The sequence below is a fragment of the Filicampus tigris genome, chromosome 4 (assembly GCF_054856515.1).
Source record: "Filicampus tigris isolate MCC_2025a chromosome 4, RoL_Ftig_1.0, whole genome shotgun sequence".
Taxonomy (NCBI): domain Eukaryota; kingdom Metazoa; phylum Chordata; class Actinopteri; order Syngnathiformes; family Syngnathidae; genus Filicampus; species Filicampus tigris.
Genome location: NC_141220.1, coordinates 10,637,894 through 10,655,183, shown reverse-complemented (window position 1 = coordinate 10,655,183; position 17,290 = coordinate 10,637,894). Strand labels below are relative to the sequence as shown.

The following is a 17,290-nucleotide window of genomic DNA, read 5'->3' as shown; positions in this document are numbered from 1 at the left end:
AGGCCAGAATTGCTTTTAAACCTTTCAAAGAGAAGCAGTGGTTGGTTGCGGACAAATAAGTAAGCAAAAAGCACCTCGAGAATCACTATAACCAACGCAGCGCCGCGGGAATCCATATTGACTTGCATGTAAACACAAGTCGCGCAAGTGACATCAGAGCATTTTTGTTGTATAGTGACGACGTAAATCTCCGGGTATGACTGTCCACAGCCAAACGCAGATCCGGAGATATCCGCAAATCTCCACTGTGGCCGGAGTTTTGCGTTTTCACTGAAAAAACTCTGGGGACGTGTGTATGATAGGGCTAACCGCAGGCTAATATCCACCGTTTTCAAAAACCCCGGCTGTAGACAAGGCCCTAGTCTACTATAACTGACAAGCACTTGTAACATTACTATGAGCCCTTCTATGTCTTATAAACACAAGGGACAGTTCTGCTTGCCACAGTAAGATGTCTTGCCTTGAAGCTAACCGCTCCGTCATTGTCACAAAGCAGAGGTGAATGCTTTTGTGAACGACTTGTTGATAAACGTAAGAAGTGAGTGGGTGCGTGTCTGTGTGTAACCATTACATGACAAGCAAAACTCAACTTTATTTATAGAGCACTTTAAAACAACCACTCGTCGTCACTTTTTCTGCTTCCACAGAAAGTCAATAGGGTGGAGACTGCAGCTGCATATGCGACACGAGAATGACAGAACACCCACAAAAAGCAATGGAGAGAAGACACAGCCGTGTTGATGAGATTATTTTTCTGGCTAGTAGCTGCGTTGAGGATGCACTTTTTTGTTTTTGAACTTTAAAACAAAGATGTGTGAAAGATAAACATTTCAGTTATAGTGAATTTTTAGACAACTATTTACTGTAGTAAACTTTAAGGAGATGTTTGTTTTCATTGAACTGTAAGACGCAAGATGCATCTGAGCCTGGGAGCTCCGGGAACGTTTTGTTAAGACTTTTAAAACAAAGTTGTCTATTTTCTAAGATGTTGTAAATCACTAAAGTTTTTTAATATACATGTGCTTAAAGGCATTTAAACTAAGTCAAGTGCTGGAGTTTTTTTCAAAATTTCGACACCATTTTTAACCCTGATTGACTCCTTTCTGTAGATACATCGTTCTCTTTACATAGAAAATGTAGTGAATCCTCCTGAACAAAAATCTTAGCCTGCAGCTTTGATGACCAACTTTGCATATCTGCCCTCCATGTCTTTATCCCACTGTTTGTGTACCCAGACAGTTCTGTTTGCTGTTGTGTAATGCAAAAGCTTTGACGTGAGCTTTCCATGCAGGCTACCCTCAACTGCTCATGCAGTGCAGCAAAGAAATGCTATTTATAGACCCTCCTTAAAAGAACCCATACTTCTCCCTGTTTTTGAAAAATAGTCCACCTTTTCAGTTTCCCAAATTCCTCATTGATTTTTTTTTTTAAATGAGCAGAAAGCAGGATGTAGGAAAACCAACAGGATACAAGCAAGATTAGAAAGAAAACATGATGGAGGAATGACTCAAGAGGAAGAGTAGAACATGGAGGAAGGAGATGGTGAGGGCTTTTTGAAGTACACAGCTGTGTGTGTGCCTTAGTCTATTTATTATGTACAAAATGTCTTGTACTTGAGTACACCGTAGGGCTGTCGACTAACACCAACAGTAATCACAATTAGTCGACTAATCGGATGATATGTAAATCACGGCAAATCCCAGTAGCAAGCCGCTGCTCTTATAATAACCATCATTAGCTGACGGGTTGAATTCTTTATGTACAAACTAATCATTTATTGATTTCACTGTCTTTGTTGTGGTATTATTGCTATTTTTGTTAATGTAAAGTTGCTGTTACAGCTGCAGCTATTATGAAATACGCTGTATGAATTAAAGTTCTATTGTATTAAATTGATGGCGATACTCTAGCCTTAAATTTTTTTAGCTGTAATTGTTTGGTGCATTTTAAAATGGAACCAAAACTATACACTATGCAGATTTGCACTAATACAGTGAAATTATCTATAAATACAAAAATAAATACTTATACATAGTGGTGGGCGATATGGCAAAAACATCATATCACAATTTTTTAAAAATAAAATCACGATCATGATTTTATCATGATTCTTTTTTTTTTTTTTTACATGTTTTTTGGCTAATTTGCACATTTTTGACCATTTTCCTCATGTTAAACATATAAAACATATTTAAGATGTATATAAAACTAAAAGAAAAATAATACATTTTAAGCTTTCTGAGCAGGTTTTAATTTGAATAGTGACATTTTTCATCAAAATGTGAATGTAAACATAAAAGGTAACATAACGTAAACATAAAAACACAGCTCGTAACGCGGGTCTCGTACTTTGAAGAGTCTTTTAACCCCCCGTTTTCCACAGTTTTAATGGAAATCATGTCTTCAGCAAGGCAATAAGTCACTGACTCAGTTACTCCTTTACACCGCTTGCTTGTTTTTCATATGGAGTGCTCTTGTTAAATGACTGTGTTACCGTGGGTTGCGTTAGCTTGGAGCTACCATGTGTCAGATCTCCGTTTGCTTTGGCTGTCGGCGTAGTTTTTTGGGTGCTGTCTCTATATCCGCAAGTGATTAAACAGATTTGTCGTGTTGCCAACTGACGTCCAAACCGAGTCTCTGCAAACTTTGCAACTGGTTTGCGCTTTCTCCTCCGAGGTAAAGCCAAACCAATCGACACTGTGGATGTGGGGTTTCTTTTCGGGACCAACTCTGCTTCGTGGTGACTTTCCGCTATAGCTTTCCGCTACACAAACAGGGAGGCGGGGAGTGTCACGTACGGTGCACTGTGCGTGCTGTGATTTCTTGGTCGAGTATGTGTCAGCGACTTTGAGCCGCCTCAGAGGTAAACTGTGTAAAATGTGCCCTGTAGACGATCAAACGATCTTTCGGCTTTATGAGATCGTCAACATGTTAAACCCCTTAATGATCTAATATCGTCATATTGCCCACCCCTACTTAGACATATACTACATATTTCACTCTTCATGGATATTTAACTCTTCATGGGCACCAAGCCTTTTTTTTTTTACGTACCGTAAAATGGAGTCAAATCAGAGGTGTAAATTGGGAAAATGCACTGTGCTAAAGAAAACAAATAAACATTTATTGTTTTTTAAATGGTTCTTAATTTATCCAAAAGGTTTTGTTTTTCTTCAATAGTATGCATAATGTAAAAGTAGTAAATTGATTGAAATCTGAAAAAAATAGCATTGAAGCAAACTTTGTTATAAAAACCTGTTGTGGTTGTAGCATAGCGCTTGCTTACAGCGCTAGTCTAAAACCACAAACATGTGCAAAGCACAAACACAATAATCCTGTAACAATAAAAATGTGAAATAACTATTCACATTATTGCTGTAATTCTCACATGCAACAATGGGTCTAAAACTCTAATCCTATCACATATAAAACATGGCGAGATTCACATTACACATGGGCACATCACTTCTATTTAAAACATAAGTTTAAGAAAAGCAGTTTCTGATTATATTTGAGCAGAGCAAACTTGTTTTAATAAGCAATTAGTTCCTCATATGAACATACATTTATTCACGGGGACTTTGTTGCATTACAATGTCCAATACTGAGGAGCAACATGGTATCTAATAGTGAAACCAGGCTACCACCCAGCAATGAACACTGAAACCATAATTCTTATCTTGCAAATACATCATCCATTCTTGTAGCTCTTACTGCATTCCAGGGTCAAATGCCAAGAAATACTGTTATAATATTGAAACCATACCATTTCATAGCACTTCACACTGAAACCATAACTCTTATGAGCATTGTTTTACTATAACGTTTAACATTTAAACCATGATATGGCAATGTAGTATAATAATGAGCGTCTTGTGAGCTGAGCACAATATATATGACATATTCATAATCAGTTATTATAGTCATCGTATTAGAATCATCAGTGGGTCAGTTATGTTTTCTTATGCTTTAGGTTTGTTTAACTGCATATTATTAATTTCAGTTCTGGTTCATGACTTTAGATGTATTTTGGCGAATTCTATTGTTCAAATTTGGGACTCCACACACGTCATTGTCTGAGCCCAGAGTTTAGGCCATAGTACATTGTCAAGCCCCTCATTGCATCATTTGACATGGCGTTTTTTACTACATCAACAAAACACTTGATACCACACCACCGCCACCATATGACAAACAAAAAGACAGAGATGAGCTGAAGAGAAGCTGAAGTGATGAAGATATGCTCAATGATGAGACGCCGCCGAGTGTTGGTAATGCCCGCTGGCACTTAAACAAGTATAATTATCTATATGATGGGAGCCGTCACCCTCAGCGGATATTAAAGCTGGGCAATAAATATTTTGCATTTTGTCACTGCTCTTGTTGTTCTCAGTTGGATGGAGACAAAAATTGACTATGATAGATTAAACAGCCAGAGTGACGCAAATTGTACTGCCGTTGGGTCTGTCTTGAAACTTCCAATTGACTGCACTTTTTCTCATGAAGATGCACCCCATTAGTTAATGGAGGCACTTAAAATCCTCAGCACTCTGCTCGCGGATGTCTAACGAGTCTGGTCTATCTACGCAGCAGATCGCCTTGTGAAGTTGCATTTGCTGGGGGCTGTTTGTTGAGTCTGATGAGGGGGTGGAACACACTCTGTCTTGATTCGCAGACAATGTGCAGTCCGAATAGCTTGTCACTAACAATCTTTGTGTCATGTACTGAGTATGACAAGTTACTGTACAATATGTCTTTGTTGGTAGACCAAAGGGTTTAGGAGCCAGGGCCCAGACAGGCATAACAAGGGGTGGGAGCAGGGTTGAGTTTCAGACATCAGTATGTGTGACATAGTGACAAATACAACATCTAGTAGTTTTTGTATGCAAAAATACTGCGATAACTATTCATTTATTCATATTTTACTCTGTGGTGTTATTTTTGCCTGACCTTTCCACAGAGAGGCTGAGCTAATTGTAAGGATGAAGGAAGAGAGTTTGTACCACCGTAGGCTGTCTTTGTGTCCAAATGCAACTTCGCCACCCAAAATTGACCCTCGCACCCTCACAAGAAACCTTTCTTATGGAGGAGACAGTGACCTCTACAACCTCAGCTCAGGTAAGAAGCCACATACAAAAGACCTGAACAGCTGTTCATTAGCAACGGTGGCACAGGTCATGCTTTTACAGTCTGTCAGCTGACTGGCTCCCTCAGTTCATGTGTTTGTGTGTGTGATTGTGTGTTGTGGGTTCCCACCAGGCAGTGAGACAGACAGACACGATATCTCCATGATGACTAATGAACTTAGTCCTGCCCAGTCACCAGGCAGCAAGGTAAGAACACAGATCCTGATTGGGCAATTTCATGACAGCTTCCACAACATTTTTGTCAATACCACCTGATCAATTGTTTCGAGTAAATTTTGCAGCACACTACTGTGGTTGGAAAAAATGGAATTGGTTTTGTCAGGGCCATGTGGGAACCACAGGCAAATTACTTGTAACGTAGACATTTTAGACCTCATGCTGCCCTTCATGCTGCTGTGCTTTTTGTCCCTCTTGTCTCACTTTGTTTCAAGTCATCTTATCTGTTACAGTTCGTTTGAATTTATGGCAAATATCAACTATGATTGGTCATGGCAAATATCAACTATGATTGGTCAATACATATTTCACTGGAGTATAGATGCCTTGTTTATGCTCTTCTTAATGTTATGTCTTCTGCATTGGTGGCCTGTTTTTATGTGATGTGTTTAAGTAAGGCCCCAAGTACATAGTTGGGCTTTTAGTTCCATAATAAACATACAATTCGATCAGAAGGGGGTGATTGCTTGCATGGATGTTGTACTGTGCCTTGGGAATAATGTTTCTATTCCTGAGAACACCCAGTACAAATTAATCTGTTTATTAACCATTTTTTAATTGTTAAATAAGGCTACACCATTCTATAATTCATGATAATAATAGTATTATTAAAGGAATATTGTGTAAAATTTAGTGCCATCTAGTGGTGAACTAATATAAATGCAACAACCTAAACTCGAAGCACAAGCATTTTGAAGCACACGCAATACGGTGCCTCAGAGAGACCACAATTTGCAAGCCTCCCACCAATTTCTTGAGCAGAGGTGCAAGCAAAATTTCATCACAAACGACTTCTAGTAGTCCTTCCTGTGATGAGGTAAGTGCATTTCATTTGTTACACATGCTGTAGTCATGATGCTGAGGAACTACATTCGCCAAGTTTGTCTTCTTCTGGTTTCGGTAGCAGAAAGATGGCGGCGAAACATGGCAGCCTCCTGTAGGGGAAGTGCGCCCTATGTAATTTAATTAGCAATTACTAAAGATTTATAGAGGGTGAAACTGACACATCTTTAAAAAAAAAAAAGCACAGTAACCTTCTAAAATATCATTTTTTCCAGGCCTAATTTGTTCATGAGTTTTCATTCTAAAAAAAAAAAAAAACGTTTTCTTTTTTTGGCAAATTTTTCATGGCAAACAGCATATCGCCATGACACTAGCGTGCAAGGAAGTAAAAAGCTTTCGAACAACTTTTTATCTTAAGATACAACATCCAAAGTTTGAAGACTATCAGACAAACTCTATAGGAGGAGTTCATTAAAATATGACCTCTATAAAAAGCCAAAAATGGGACCAAATTCGAAAGTAAATTCAAAATGGCGGACTTCCTGTTATCTTAAGCATATTGTCGCTGTCCACAAAAAATGTGATTCAAGTGTGATTAGGCCAATTTCCTAGTAAATTCTAAGTGATAGACAGACGTCTGTCAGGTTTAGCAAATGGCTACAAAAGACTTTTTTTTAGGTCTTGCGCTGTTATATATGCCTCCCATATTTCGCAGATCTAGGTCAAACGTAGAAAAGAGATTTTTTTTTAGTCACAGCATTATTTCGCTCAAACAACCAGTAGGCCCACACATGCTGTACATGGTGGCCAATTCCGACAGCGGTTGGCGCCCCTGAGTTGATTTTCACCACTTGAGCAATGCCAACGCCCCCTACCGATATCCGTCCCTCACATGCAGGACTTCTCTACCCACCTGGGTCTTTTCCAAGGTGGACTTGGCGTGCGGGTACCATCAGGTCCGGCACACCCGCAGGATGTGCCCAAGACAGCGGTCATCACACACTTCGGACTTTTCGAATTCCTACAGTTGCCTTTCGGCCTCAAGGGGCAGCACAGACGTTTCACTTCGTTATATAGACTCTGTGCTGCGTTGTCGTTCTTGTTTGTCTACTTGGACGACATCCTGGTGGCCATGTGCAGAGGATTACCTAACACACCTCCACTTGCTCTTCCAGTGACTCAGCGAGCACGGCCTCATCGTCAACCCCACCAAGTGCCAGTTCGGCCTGTCGTCAATAACCTTCCTTGGGCATGACCTCACAACACAGGTAGCTGTCCCCCTTCCTGCCAGGGTGGATAACGTCACCAGTTTCCCACGCCCCTCTACTGTAAATCCTCTAGGAGTTCTTGGGCTTGGTGAACTTCTGTAACAAGTTCATCCCCCACATGGCTCATATCATGTGGCCCTTGGACGAGGGCCTAAGAGCCCAAGGATAAATATGACTGGTCACAGAGGATCGACAAAGCTTTCGGCCAAGGCTGCGTTGGTCACCTCTGCTCTACTGGCACACCCGTCTCCCACCGTCCCAGTTGCCCTCACAACAGTCGCATCAGAGTGGGAGCAGTTTATGATCACGTGGGCGAGCCTAGCAACCACTGGCCTGATTCAGCAGGCAACTCCGTGACTATGAGAGGAAGGATAGTACTTTTGACAGAGAGCTCCTGGGCCTATTCCTTACCACCTGACACTTGAGGTTCCTCTTAGAAGGCTGCCAGTTCACTGACCTTGTGGACCACAAGCTGCTGGCATTTGCCAGGGCCAAGACCTCCGAGCTGCGGTCTGGTCGTCTGCAACATCAGCTCTCCGTCATTTCTGGGTTCACTACAGACATCCAGCACGTGGCCGTGAAGGACAACTCCGTTGCCAATTGCCTCGCCTCTCCCGGTCGGTCGTTTGGGCTGTTCATTTGGGACTTGAGTATGCTGCCATGGCCGCAGATCAGAGCACCAACTTAGAAATTCAAGTCTACTGTACGTCTCCGCCGGACTGCTTCTGGAGGACGTCACGTTTGATTATGCCAGCGCCACACTCCTGATGAGATGTTTCCACTGGCCACCCGCGCTCAATGGTGCCAGCTGGCTGGTGAAACCATGTTTCTGACACCATCCACAGCCTTTCCCACCTCCGCTAAGCTTTTTTTGTGGAGTGTAAAGTGACATGACTCGCCTTCGTCGCCTCGTTTACTGCATCACCACAAACTAGTATTATTTTTATTTTTCTGGAATTTTCAAATCATCTCATTGCACAGTGTTGCATTTGCAACGTAATTGCACGGAGATTTAGGAGGAATGTATTTTCTGCTTTATCGTTAGTAAAAGCCACCTCTCTTCCTTCTTTTCTCCAGTCTGAGTCAAGGATGTTTAATGGTCTGGAAAAGGACTGTCCCTCACCGACAGAAAAGCTTGCTAGAAAGGAATCTCTTAAGGTAAGGCAAGGCAAGGCAGTTTTATTTATATAGCACATTTCATGCACAAGGTATCTCAAATGTGCTTCACACAAGCAAAGACAACACCTACTAGCATTTACAAACACAACAGTTAACATTTCAAAAGCAAAGTAGAGAAAACAACCAACAAAATAACAATATTTAAGCACATTAGCAGAAAACTTTAAAAACATTTAAAAGTAAATAAAAGTGGGTTTCTAAAATATGTAACAGAATTAAAAAAAAAAAAATAGAAAGATTTAAAATTGTCTAGAGGACCTTAATCAAAGGTATGAGAAAAAAAGCAAAGTTTTTAACCTGGATTTAAAAGCATTTACACTCGGGGCTGACTTCACTTCTGTTGGCAGCTTATTCCATTTGCGTGCAGCGTGACAGCTAAATGCAGCTTCACCATGTTTACCTTGAACTCTCAGTTCCACTAATTGACCCAAGTCTGCAGATCTCAGAGCCCTACAGGGTTTATATTCAATCAGCATTTCATTCATGTATTCAGGACCCAAACCATTCAGTGATTTATAGACCAGTAGCAACATTTTAAAATCTATTCTACACTTAATTGGGAGCCAGTGTAAAGCCTTCAGGACTGGAGTGATATGTTCTGATCTCTTTGTTCTGGTAAGAACCCGAGCTAGAGCGTTCTGAATGAGCTGCAGCTGTTTGATGCTCTTTTGAGGGAGACCAAAATATGACTATATGACTTCAATAAGACTAGCACCGACACCTTCCCTGCATCAGTGTTCAATCGTATGTCATTTACTACTTTGATAAGAGCTGTTTCTGTACTGTGATGAGGTCGGAATCCGGATTGGAATTTATCAAGGTATACAAGGTATGCAGTAGTCATACAGTATCGTCATCATCATCTCATTAAGATCTCGTACCATTAATAATTAAAAAAGAAGAAAAGAAACACACTCTAATGAGAATTTACCTTAGTCAGGTATTAGTTTTACAATAACATAAAATCCACCCTGAAAAACTTGATTGAATGATGTTTTTCAAAGCACTGTGAATGAATTGTATTGTATTTTTATTGGATTCTGCATCCATTTAGTGATGTACTTAGTTTTTGTGCTTAGTGCAATGCTTTGATGATTTATCTGTCATATACCTCTTCCACAGGTCCAAAAACAGAATTACCGTCAAGAAAAGAAGCGGGCTGCCAAAGAACTGTTCAGTGCGCTGAAGGACCCTAGTGTTGTAATTATGTCGAATTGGCTAAAGGTGAGGTTTGTGAAGCTATGCACAATTGTTACTGTCTGAGACCATACAGCCAAAAATATACTGTAGGTGTTATTTATAAGCTGCTCTGACCAGTCCACATCCTTTGAGCAGACAGATCCAGCAACTGCAGGAGCTATTTTAGACGCGCATAGAATGACAATATTCTTGTAATCAGCAGTCGCTTCAATACCAGCTGTTATATCCTAACTTCACTATGGACTGTAAGACTTCTTTATTAAAGAAAAAACGGTTCACATTGTTAAAGTGTACCTGTGGTGGTCATAAGAAAAATACATATGGTTTATCAAGAAAAGCTACATCCAAATGAGTTTTTGGTTACGCTGGTTGTATTAAAGCATGCTTACAATAGCTAGCGGAGCCTATTTGTTGAAAAACATGACAGCTAATGTGCGCAGCCATGCTTGCATGCAAGAAGCAGAGTGTGATTTAGTGGTGTTGAAAGCCGCCATGGCGCGGCCTTCTCCATAATTTTATTTCATCGTCAGTTTCTGCCAAATCTGAGTAATTCTCGCAATATTCCAGAGTCAATACTGATGGAAGGTCCGTCAATCCATCAATGACAACGCCCGTTTTGTTTGCTCTGTGTCAGACGAGGCTGGCGCTTCAAAGGATAATAAATAACTAGCTGCCGCATGCGAAGGCGGAAGCCAGTCTGTGATGCGGGTCAGGTTACATCCATTCTACATCAATCAATCAATAAATAAATAACCCGGGGACCGGAGTTGCCTACCCCTGATCTAACGTTACTGAGGTCGAACTGTTTTGCAAGGAAGAATGGGCAAAGATTTCAGTCTTTAGATGTGCAAAACTTAGGAGACATAACCCAAAAAACTTGCAGCTGTAATCGCAGCAAAAGGTGATTCTACGAAGTATTAACTCAGGGGGCCAAATAACTTTGAACGCAACACTTTTACGTTTTTTAATTCTAAAAAAAAGTTCATAATATTGTGTGAATTTCATTCCAGTTCAAGATTGAGTCTCGATGTTGATTCCTCACAAAAAAACTCAAATTTTATGTCTTTGTTTGAAGACATAACACAGGTGTGGCAGACCACATGTAACCACACCAGCTTCTTCTGTGCTCGTCACGGATTGTCCATAACAAACACCCATGTTCAAACATAAGGGTGTCCATATGTGCAATTGGCACCACAGTTCGATGATCGACTCTGTAGTCGTATCATCGGATTTGCGGCTGCATGTTTTGGACACTCCTCTATTCGTGATATATGACGTTGATGTCGTCATTGTCTACGAACATATATCTTCAGCATATATCACGTTCGACTGCTTCCATTCGTTCAAAGTCCGTAAGCGTGCCGTCTTTTTTACTTCGACGGCGTCCGCCATTACTGGTGGTCATTACCGATATCCTCCGAGAAGTCACGACACCATCACGTGTATATTCCGATGCAATATCTTATTGGCTAGGAGACCGAGAATTTGATTGAAAAAAAAAAAAGGTGTATTCCAATCCCTGCCAATAGCTAGAAACTTCGCACAACCATTGAAGAGTGGACCAACATTCCACTGGCCGCAATCAACAACCTGATCAACTCTATTAGGGGTGCAACGATCAATCGGCCGTCATCAGAATCTGCAACGATGTCCTTAATTTAGGGGGGATCGGTGATTGGCTGATTCTTTAAAATAAAACCGATCTTGTCCATCTATCTTATCTCGCTCCGCACAAGTATGAGAAAGTCATCTTTTGTCCCCTTCTGCTGTGAGATTACTAATGGGGTTTTCATTTTTATTTGAGAAAACAGCCCGGTGCTGCATAAACAACGGGTTTGTATTGTTCAGGTATTGTTCGATGTTTAACAATTAAACAAGATTGGACCATTGAGGGTGTACGCTGTTGGTTATGAAAAAAATTGTGAACGACAATAATCAGGATCAGCAGGTCAGGCTTTTTAAAGTGTGGGAATCGGCCAGAAATTTGTGATCGTGCCCCCCAAAACTCAGTGCAAAGGAGATATGTTGCATTCCATGGGACAAATAGTAGTCACACCAGATAGTGTTTTTCTGTCCCCGCCTCCTGGACCGACCTTCCCCATAGAGTAAAACTGCACATTTCAGCATGGCCTTTTATTGTGGACAGCCTAAGGCAGTTTTGGACCGGGCCACACAGATGAAAGAAAAAAAAATTGCAGTACTTCTGGTTTATTTATTATCTAGGACTGAAAAACATTTTATTTTGAAAAGTGACCGGATTCTCTCCATTACATCCATCTAACTGACTGAAGGCATGTGAAGTTGTCTCCGTTGGGGAACGCGAATATTAAATGCACAAGCAAAATGAGAAAAATTAACAGTGGTTGGCATAAATAAATTAACAGAACATTTTTTTTAAATAATTAGTTAATATGTATATGTCAAAATAACTGACATTGAATAATTTCCCACTGCACACCTGATGATCTCTCGTGGCACACTGGTTGAGAATCACGGCCTTAATGTAGATCTGTAGAGTTCAGCCCATGAAAAATGGAAACAAAAACAAGAGTGTTGCATTTATATTTTCTACAGCGCATAAATAGCACGTATTTACATAATGTGGAAGTTAATATTGGTTACACTTGTGTTCATTTCTGCATAACACTATTCATGTTGCTATTTATATCATGTGTTCCCATTTTTGAATTGAGGTGTATTGCCTTTGTTCTTTTTAAGATCCGAGGCTCTTTAAAGAGTTGGACCAAGCTGTGGTGTGCCCTGAAACCTGGTGTTCTCTTGATCTATAAAACCCCTAAAACAGACCACTGGGTCGGCACCGTCCTGCTGAGTGCGTGCAAGCTCATCGAGAGGCCCTCGAAGAAGGATGGCTTCTGCTTCAAGCTTTACCATCCACTGGACAAGTCCATTTGGGCCGTCAAGGTCAGACATGTTGGTAGTCTGGGTGCCCCAATTGATCGGCCACCAATTGCTGATGGCTAAGTTTACTGTAAATAGACCTTTGCTGGGTCAATGCCCTCCTCTCCCCTTCATAAAACACTGTGCAAAAACATTAGGTGAAGAGATAGATGGAGCTGAAGGAGATTTTAATGGTAGAACATAACAGCACCACAGAGATTAACAATGTTAACTGTAGATGTATTTTATTCATTCAATGTTCCATCATAAGATTATAAATTACATTTTTTTTGAGATTGCTGTTTTAGTCCCACAATTCATAACACAATGTTTGATCTGTATGTTTAGGGTCCCAAAGGAGAGAATGTAGGCTCCATCACACAGCCTTTACCAAGCAACTACCTGATCTTCAGAGCATCCTCTGAGTCTGATGGTGAGAATTTGTTTGTCAGCGTGGAAGCAAAAGTATTTGTTCTTCACAGGGCCCCAGACTATAGTAACTATTTTGACTAATAGCAGGGTGGTCCCTCACCTAAAATTTTAGGGGTGGAATTAGAAAATGTATGGGTACACTCTGTAAATCGACTTGCAAAGTAAATATTAACATTTCCATTAATTTTCACTTTATTACTGATAAATGGGTTGAAGTGTGGAACAGAGGATTATCGGCAACAAACAATTAGCAAGTTTACTAGTCACTCATGCGTAAGATTAAAAAAAAAATACTTGCAGTGTCTCACATTTTGGGGGCAAAATGTCACCATTTAGGGGCAGTCTGGAGCCCTGCTTGAATGCTTTAAACCTGTTTGCCTCTTCAGGCCGATGCTGGATGGATGCGCTGGAGCTTGCGCTGAGTTGCTCCAGCCTTTACAAGCTAACGGCCAAGTCAGGAAAAGAAGGCGATATCAGCACAACTTCTGAGTCTTCCCACTTCCTCCATCTTCTGCAGTCTACCACGCTAGCCGACACAGAGCTTTTGCAGTAAGAACTCACTGACATTACTGCATACTAAACGGCAGTGATACCTAACCGCGATTGTGTGGCGATTGTCCAAATTTAACAATTGCATGTAATTGGCCCGAAAATGCTTTATTCACTGCAAAAATGCATGTTGGTTCTCTATCCGTGCGAGTGACACAAAGTTGCAGGCAGAATTTAGCATTCATGAAAATATTTTGAAGTGAGTTGAGGAGTTTCATTTTGACAACAAATGTTTTGCTGCTATTTTGTGGACTATATAAGCAAGTAAAAACCTTTCTGTGGGACGGGGTCTCAATTTCTTGAATATTTGTTTTGCTGTTCACATTTGTGGCTTTGCTCAGTAAAGGTTTGTATGTGATGCTGCTCTCGTGCCCTTTCTCCTCGGTTTACACTGCAGCAGTAATGTCGCATATGTCCATCAGCATGGCATTGTATTAGCAATCTCTTTATGATTGTTTACGTTTATGGGTATTGTCGGATTATACTCTATAAAATCATTTATTGTAAAACTGCTGTTTGAATCCCTCAAGGTAGCCATTTCTCCACCCCCTTTTCTGCAGTTTCACTTTATAGTGACATACTATATTCATCAAGCCTCTTCCAGCCAATGACAACAGCCAACAGGGTCACATGACTGAGAAGCAGGAAAATAATAAAAATGTGAGCTATGTACCTTTCAGAAAGAATAAGAGGCGTTGCCATCCAGCAAACAGCAACGAACACGTAGGTTTGTAACAGTAAACAGGACTGTAAACTTTTTAGTCTTATACGATTGTTACGATTGAAGACATAATTGTACACTGAGTAAGTAGGAGGTCACCTGCTCGCATTGACGTCTGGATTTACTGGTAACAACTTATGTTAATTTAAATAGAATGAAATTTGTTGTGCCAATGAGTTTTTGGGGTTGAAGGAAAGGTATGATGCCTCTGCTGCACAACATTTTAGCATTCGTCAATTTCAGATTTGATTATTTATGGAGTTTGCGTTGTTCTGGAATGTGATTTTTCTGGTCTGTCAACTTGGACGTTAGAGTCCCTCATTTGTGGTTTCCTGGCTTTTTGTGATAACCCCGTTCACTGTTATTTGATTCGGGACTAGAGCGTAACGTAGGTTGGAAGATAACTTATTTCTTTGAATATGAGCATTTGCGTTCCTGTCTTGAAAGGTGTCATAGTTTGTGACTAGGTGGGAGCGTAGCAGGTGCATGACAGGTCTGTAGAATGTTTTTTTATTTGGATTTACTCTTCTGCTTTCTTTGAGTCTTGAGTTTACTTGCACTCAACTATATTTGTTATAATGTTACTACTTAATATAATTTATATTGTAACACTAATAGGTCTTTAAAACGATTCTTTGAATACTAACACAATGTGTTAATGGCCCAACAGTGCCATCTAGTGACTCCATGTGCCTAGTAGGGTAGAGGAATCCCGAACACGCCCACTTAAAGGGGACATACTGCAAAATGGAAAATGTAGTTTTTAATGATTAATTTGAACTTAAGCTGAATTTTAAGAAGGGGGGACTGAAAGAGTGTGTTCCAGATTTTGGGGAATCACACTCCTCAGCCTCCCTGGTAAAGTTTGCCCAATAGGAAGTTGAATCTCAAGATTCAAGAGGAGCAGTATGGCCTTCAGTAGATCGCGCATACAAGCAGCAGAAATGAGTTCTAGAAAAGGGTGAGAAGTTTTGTCATCTGGGAGAGGCTCAGAATCAAGCTGTTGCTACTCCACATCGAGAGGGACTAGATGAGGTCGCCCCCGGAGACCACCCAGCACACGCTAGAGAGACTAACTCTCCTGGCTAGCCTGAGGTCCCCCAAGAAGAGTTGGACAAAGTCGCTGTGGAAGGAAGAAAATGGATAGATGGATGGGTGGATAATTTTGATTGCATCTTTGAGTATATTTTTTGTTTTGTTTTTTTAACTTGTGTATACATATATATTTGTTTTACATCAGTTTGTTTTTTAATATTCACAACCAAGATTACTTGCCAACAAATCACCGAAGTAATGTGCATAAGTTTTAGCGACTAGTTAAAAAGTGTGAGTGTTTGAATAGTTCATTTGATACATAACTTTAATCTTGATGTTACTTTATCTTTGTTACTCTGAGGTTGAACGAGTCTGTGCTGCTGGGCAATCACCACATGGACCATGATGGCTTTTCTGACAAATCAGAGCGTGATGGTCACGATGACTGGGACGCCTCTGCAATTGATAATGGAGGAAGGTTGACAGAGGAGAGTGACGTGGACCAATCAGATGAAGCGATGTCACCCATGCCACAGGGGACCGTTTATGTAGAGCAGGGCACAGAAGAGATGGCTGAGGTGAGATCACCAAGTGTTCGTTCTTTTCTGCGTAACAATTTTGATCACAAACTTGCAGCTATGACTTGTCCACATACCGTATGCTTTATATGTCTCAGGCTGGGGAGGCGTCACAAGTTGAGACTGTTTCAGAAGAGAACAAGGGTCTGATCTGGGGTATTTTGAAGCAGCTGCGACCAGGCATGGACCTCTCAAAGGTGGTGCTGCCCACATTCATCCTGGAGCCTCGTTCCTTCCTGGACAAGCTATCTGACTACTACTATCATGCTGATCTGCTCTCACAGTCAGTATTGCTGTATAGCTGTAACATAATGGCTAATTGTCTTTGTTGCCACACTTTTTAATGATTTCTCACTCCTTTAGAGCTGCACAGGAGGACAGCGCATATGGCCGAATGAAACAGGTAGTCAGATGGTACTTGTCTGGCTTTTATAAGAAGCCGAAGGTAAGACATCTTCCAGGCCAATTTATTCCTACCCTTTTGGCTCTAGAATAGAACAACCATAAATTACGTTTCTTTATACGATTTTGTGGCTGCATACATTGCAATGGATTTTTGGGTCACGTGTACAGTCCTCTTAAATTAATTGTATAATTGCATTCATAAAATACACATTTATTGGTCAATTCACTGACATATTCTTTATTGCGTCTTTTCCCAGGGTCTAAAGAAGCCTTACAACCCAATATTGGGGGAAACTTTTCGCTGCTGTTGGCCTCATCCCCAAAGTGAAGGCTGCACCTTTTACATAGCTGAACAGGTGATAACATCAAGACTTGAAGTCGAACACATACATCTGGCAAACAAGAATTCCAATAGGTTATGACATTCTGCAAACCCACCTATCACACACACCTTCACAAATGCAACATGTTTGAAACTGATACATGCCAGATGGATTCTTGACAGGCCCATTTTTACTCTCCAGCTCACATTGTCAATGTCACAATGTTTCTTTTTTTCAGATTTCGCACCATCCACCCATTTCTGCCTTTTACGTCTGCAATAGGAAGGATGGTTTTTCCATCAGTGGAAGCATCTTGGCAAAGTCCAAATTCTACGGTATGTAGTATATTACACTTAGTGTTCTATTCCTTTCCAATGCTTGATAGTCTCACATGACAGACATAAGCAGAATACAAGATTTCTTGTACACCATTCCCTCTTGTATTTGGATAACTTGTCTCATTTCCAATTGTTCAAAAATCAAACATAGTCTGATTAAATTATATTTTCTTTTTTTTCCCTTTTGTGATACTGCATTTACTTTAATACAGTGC

General features: G+C 40.6%; 1 protein-coding gene across 5 annotated transcripts in view; it reads left to right on the top strand.

The window, feature by feature from the left end:
• Positions 1–17,290, top strand: part of osbpl5 (oxysterol binding protein-like 5) — a 38,339-nt gene that overhangs the window by 13,436 nt on the left and 7,613 nt on the right. For 2 of the 5 annotated variants that reach the window (XM_086028522.1, XM_086028521.1), the window contains exons 3-14: positions 4,961–5,118; positions 5,260–5,333; positions 8,492–8,572; positions 9,716–9,817; positions 12,515–12,718; positions 13,043–13,127; positions 13,513–13,675; positions 15,793–16,009; positions 16,108–16,292; positions 16,373–16,454; positions 16,672–16,770; positions 16,976–17,072. In XM_086028522.1, coding sequence (XP_085884648.1) covers positions 4,983–5,118; positions 5,260–5,333; positions 8,492–8,572; positions 9,716–9,817; positions 12,515–12,718; positions 13,043–13,127; positions 13,513–13,675; positions 15,793–16,009; positions 16,108–16,292; positions 16,373–16,454; positions 16,672–16,770; positions 16,976–17,072 — 1,525 coding nt within the window. In that variant the 5' untranslated portion in view covers positions 4,961–4,982. Of the gene's footprint in view, positions 1–1,021; positions 1,543–4,960; positions 5,119–5,259; positions 5,334–7,321; positions 7,415–8,491; positions 8,573–9,715; positions 9,818–12,514; positions 12,719–13,042; positions 13,128–13,512; positions 13,676–15,792; positions 16,010–16,107; positions 16,293–16,372; positions 16,455–16,671; positions 16,771–16,975; positions 17,073–17,290 lie in introns of those variants that run through there. The other 3 variants (XM_086028523.1, XM_086028526.1, XM_086028525.1) reach the window with 3 other exon arrangements.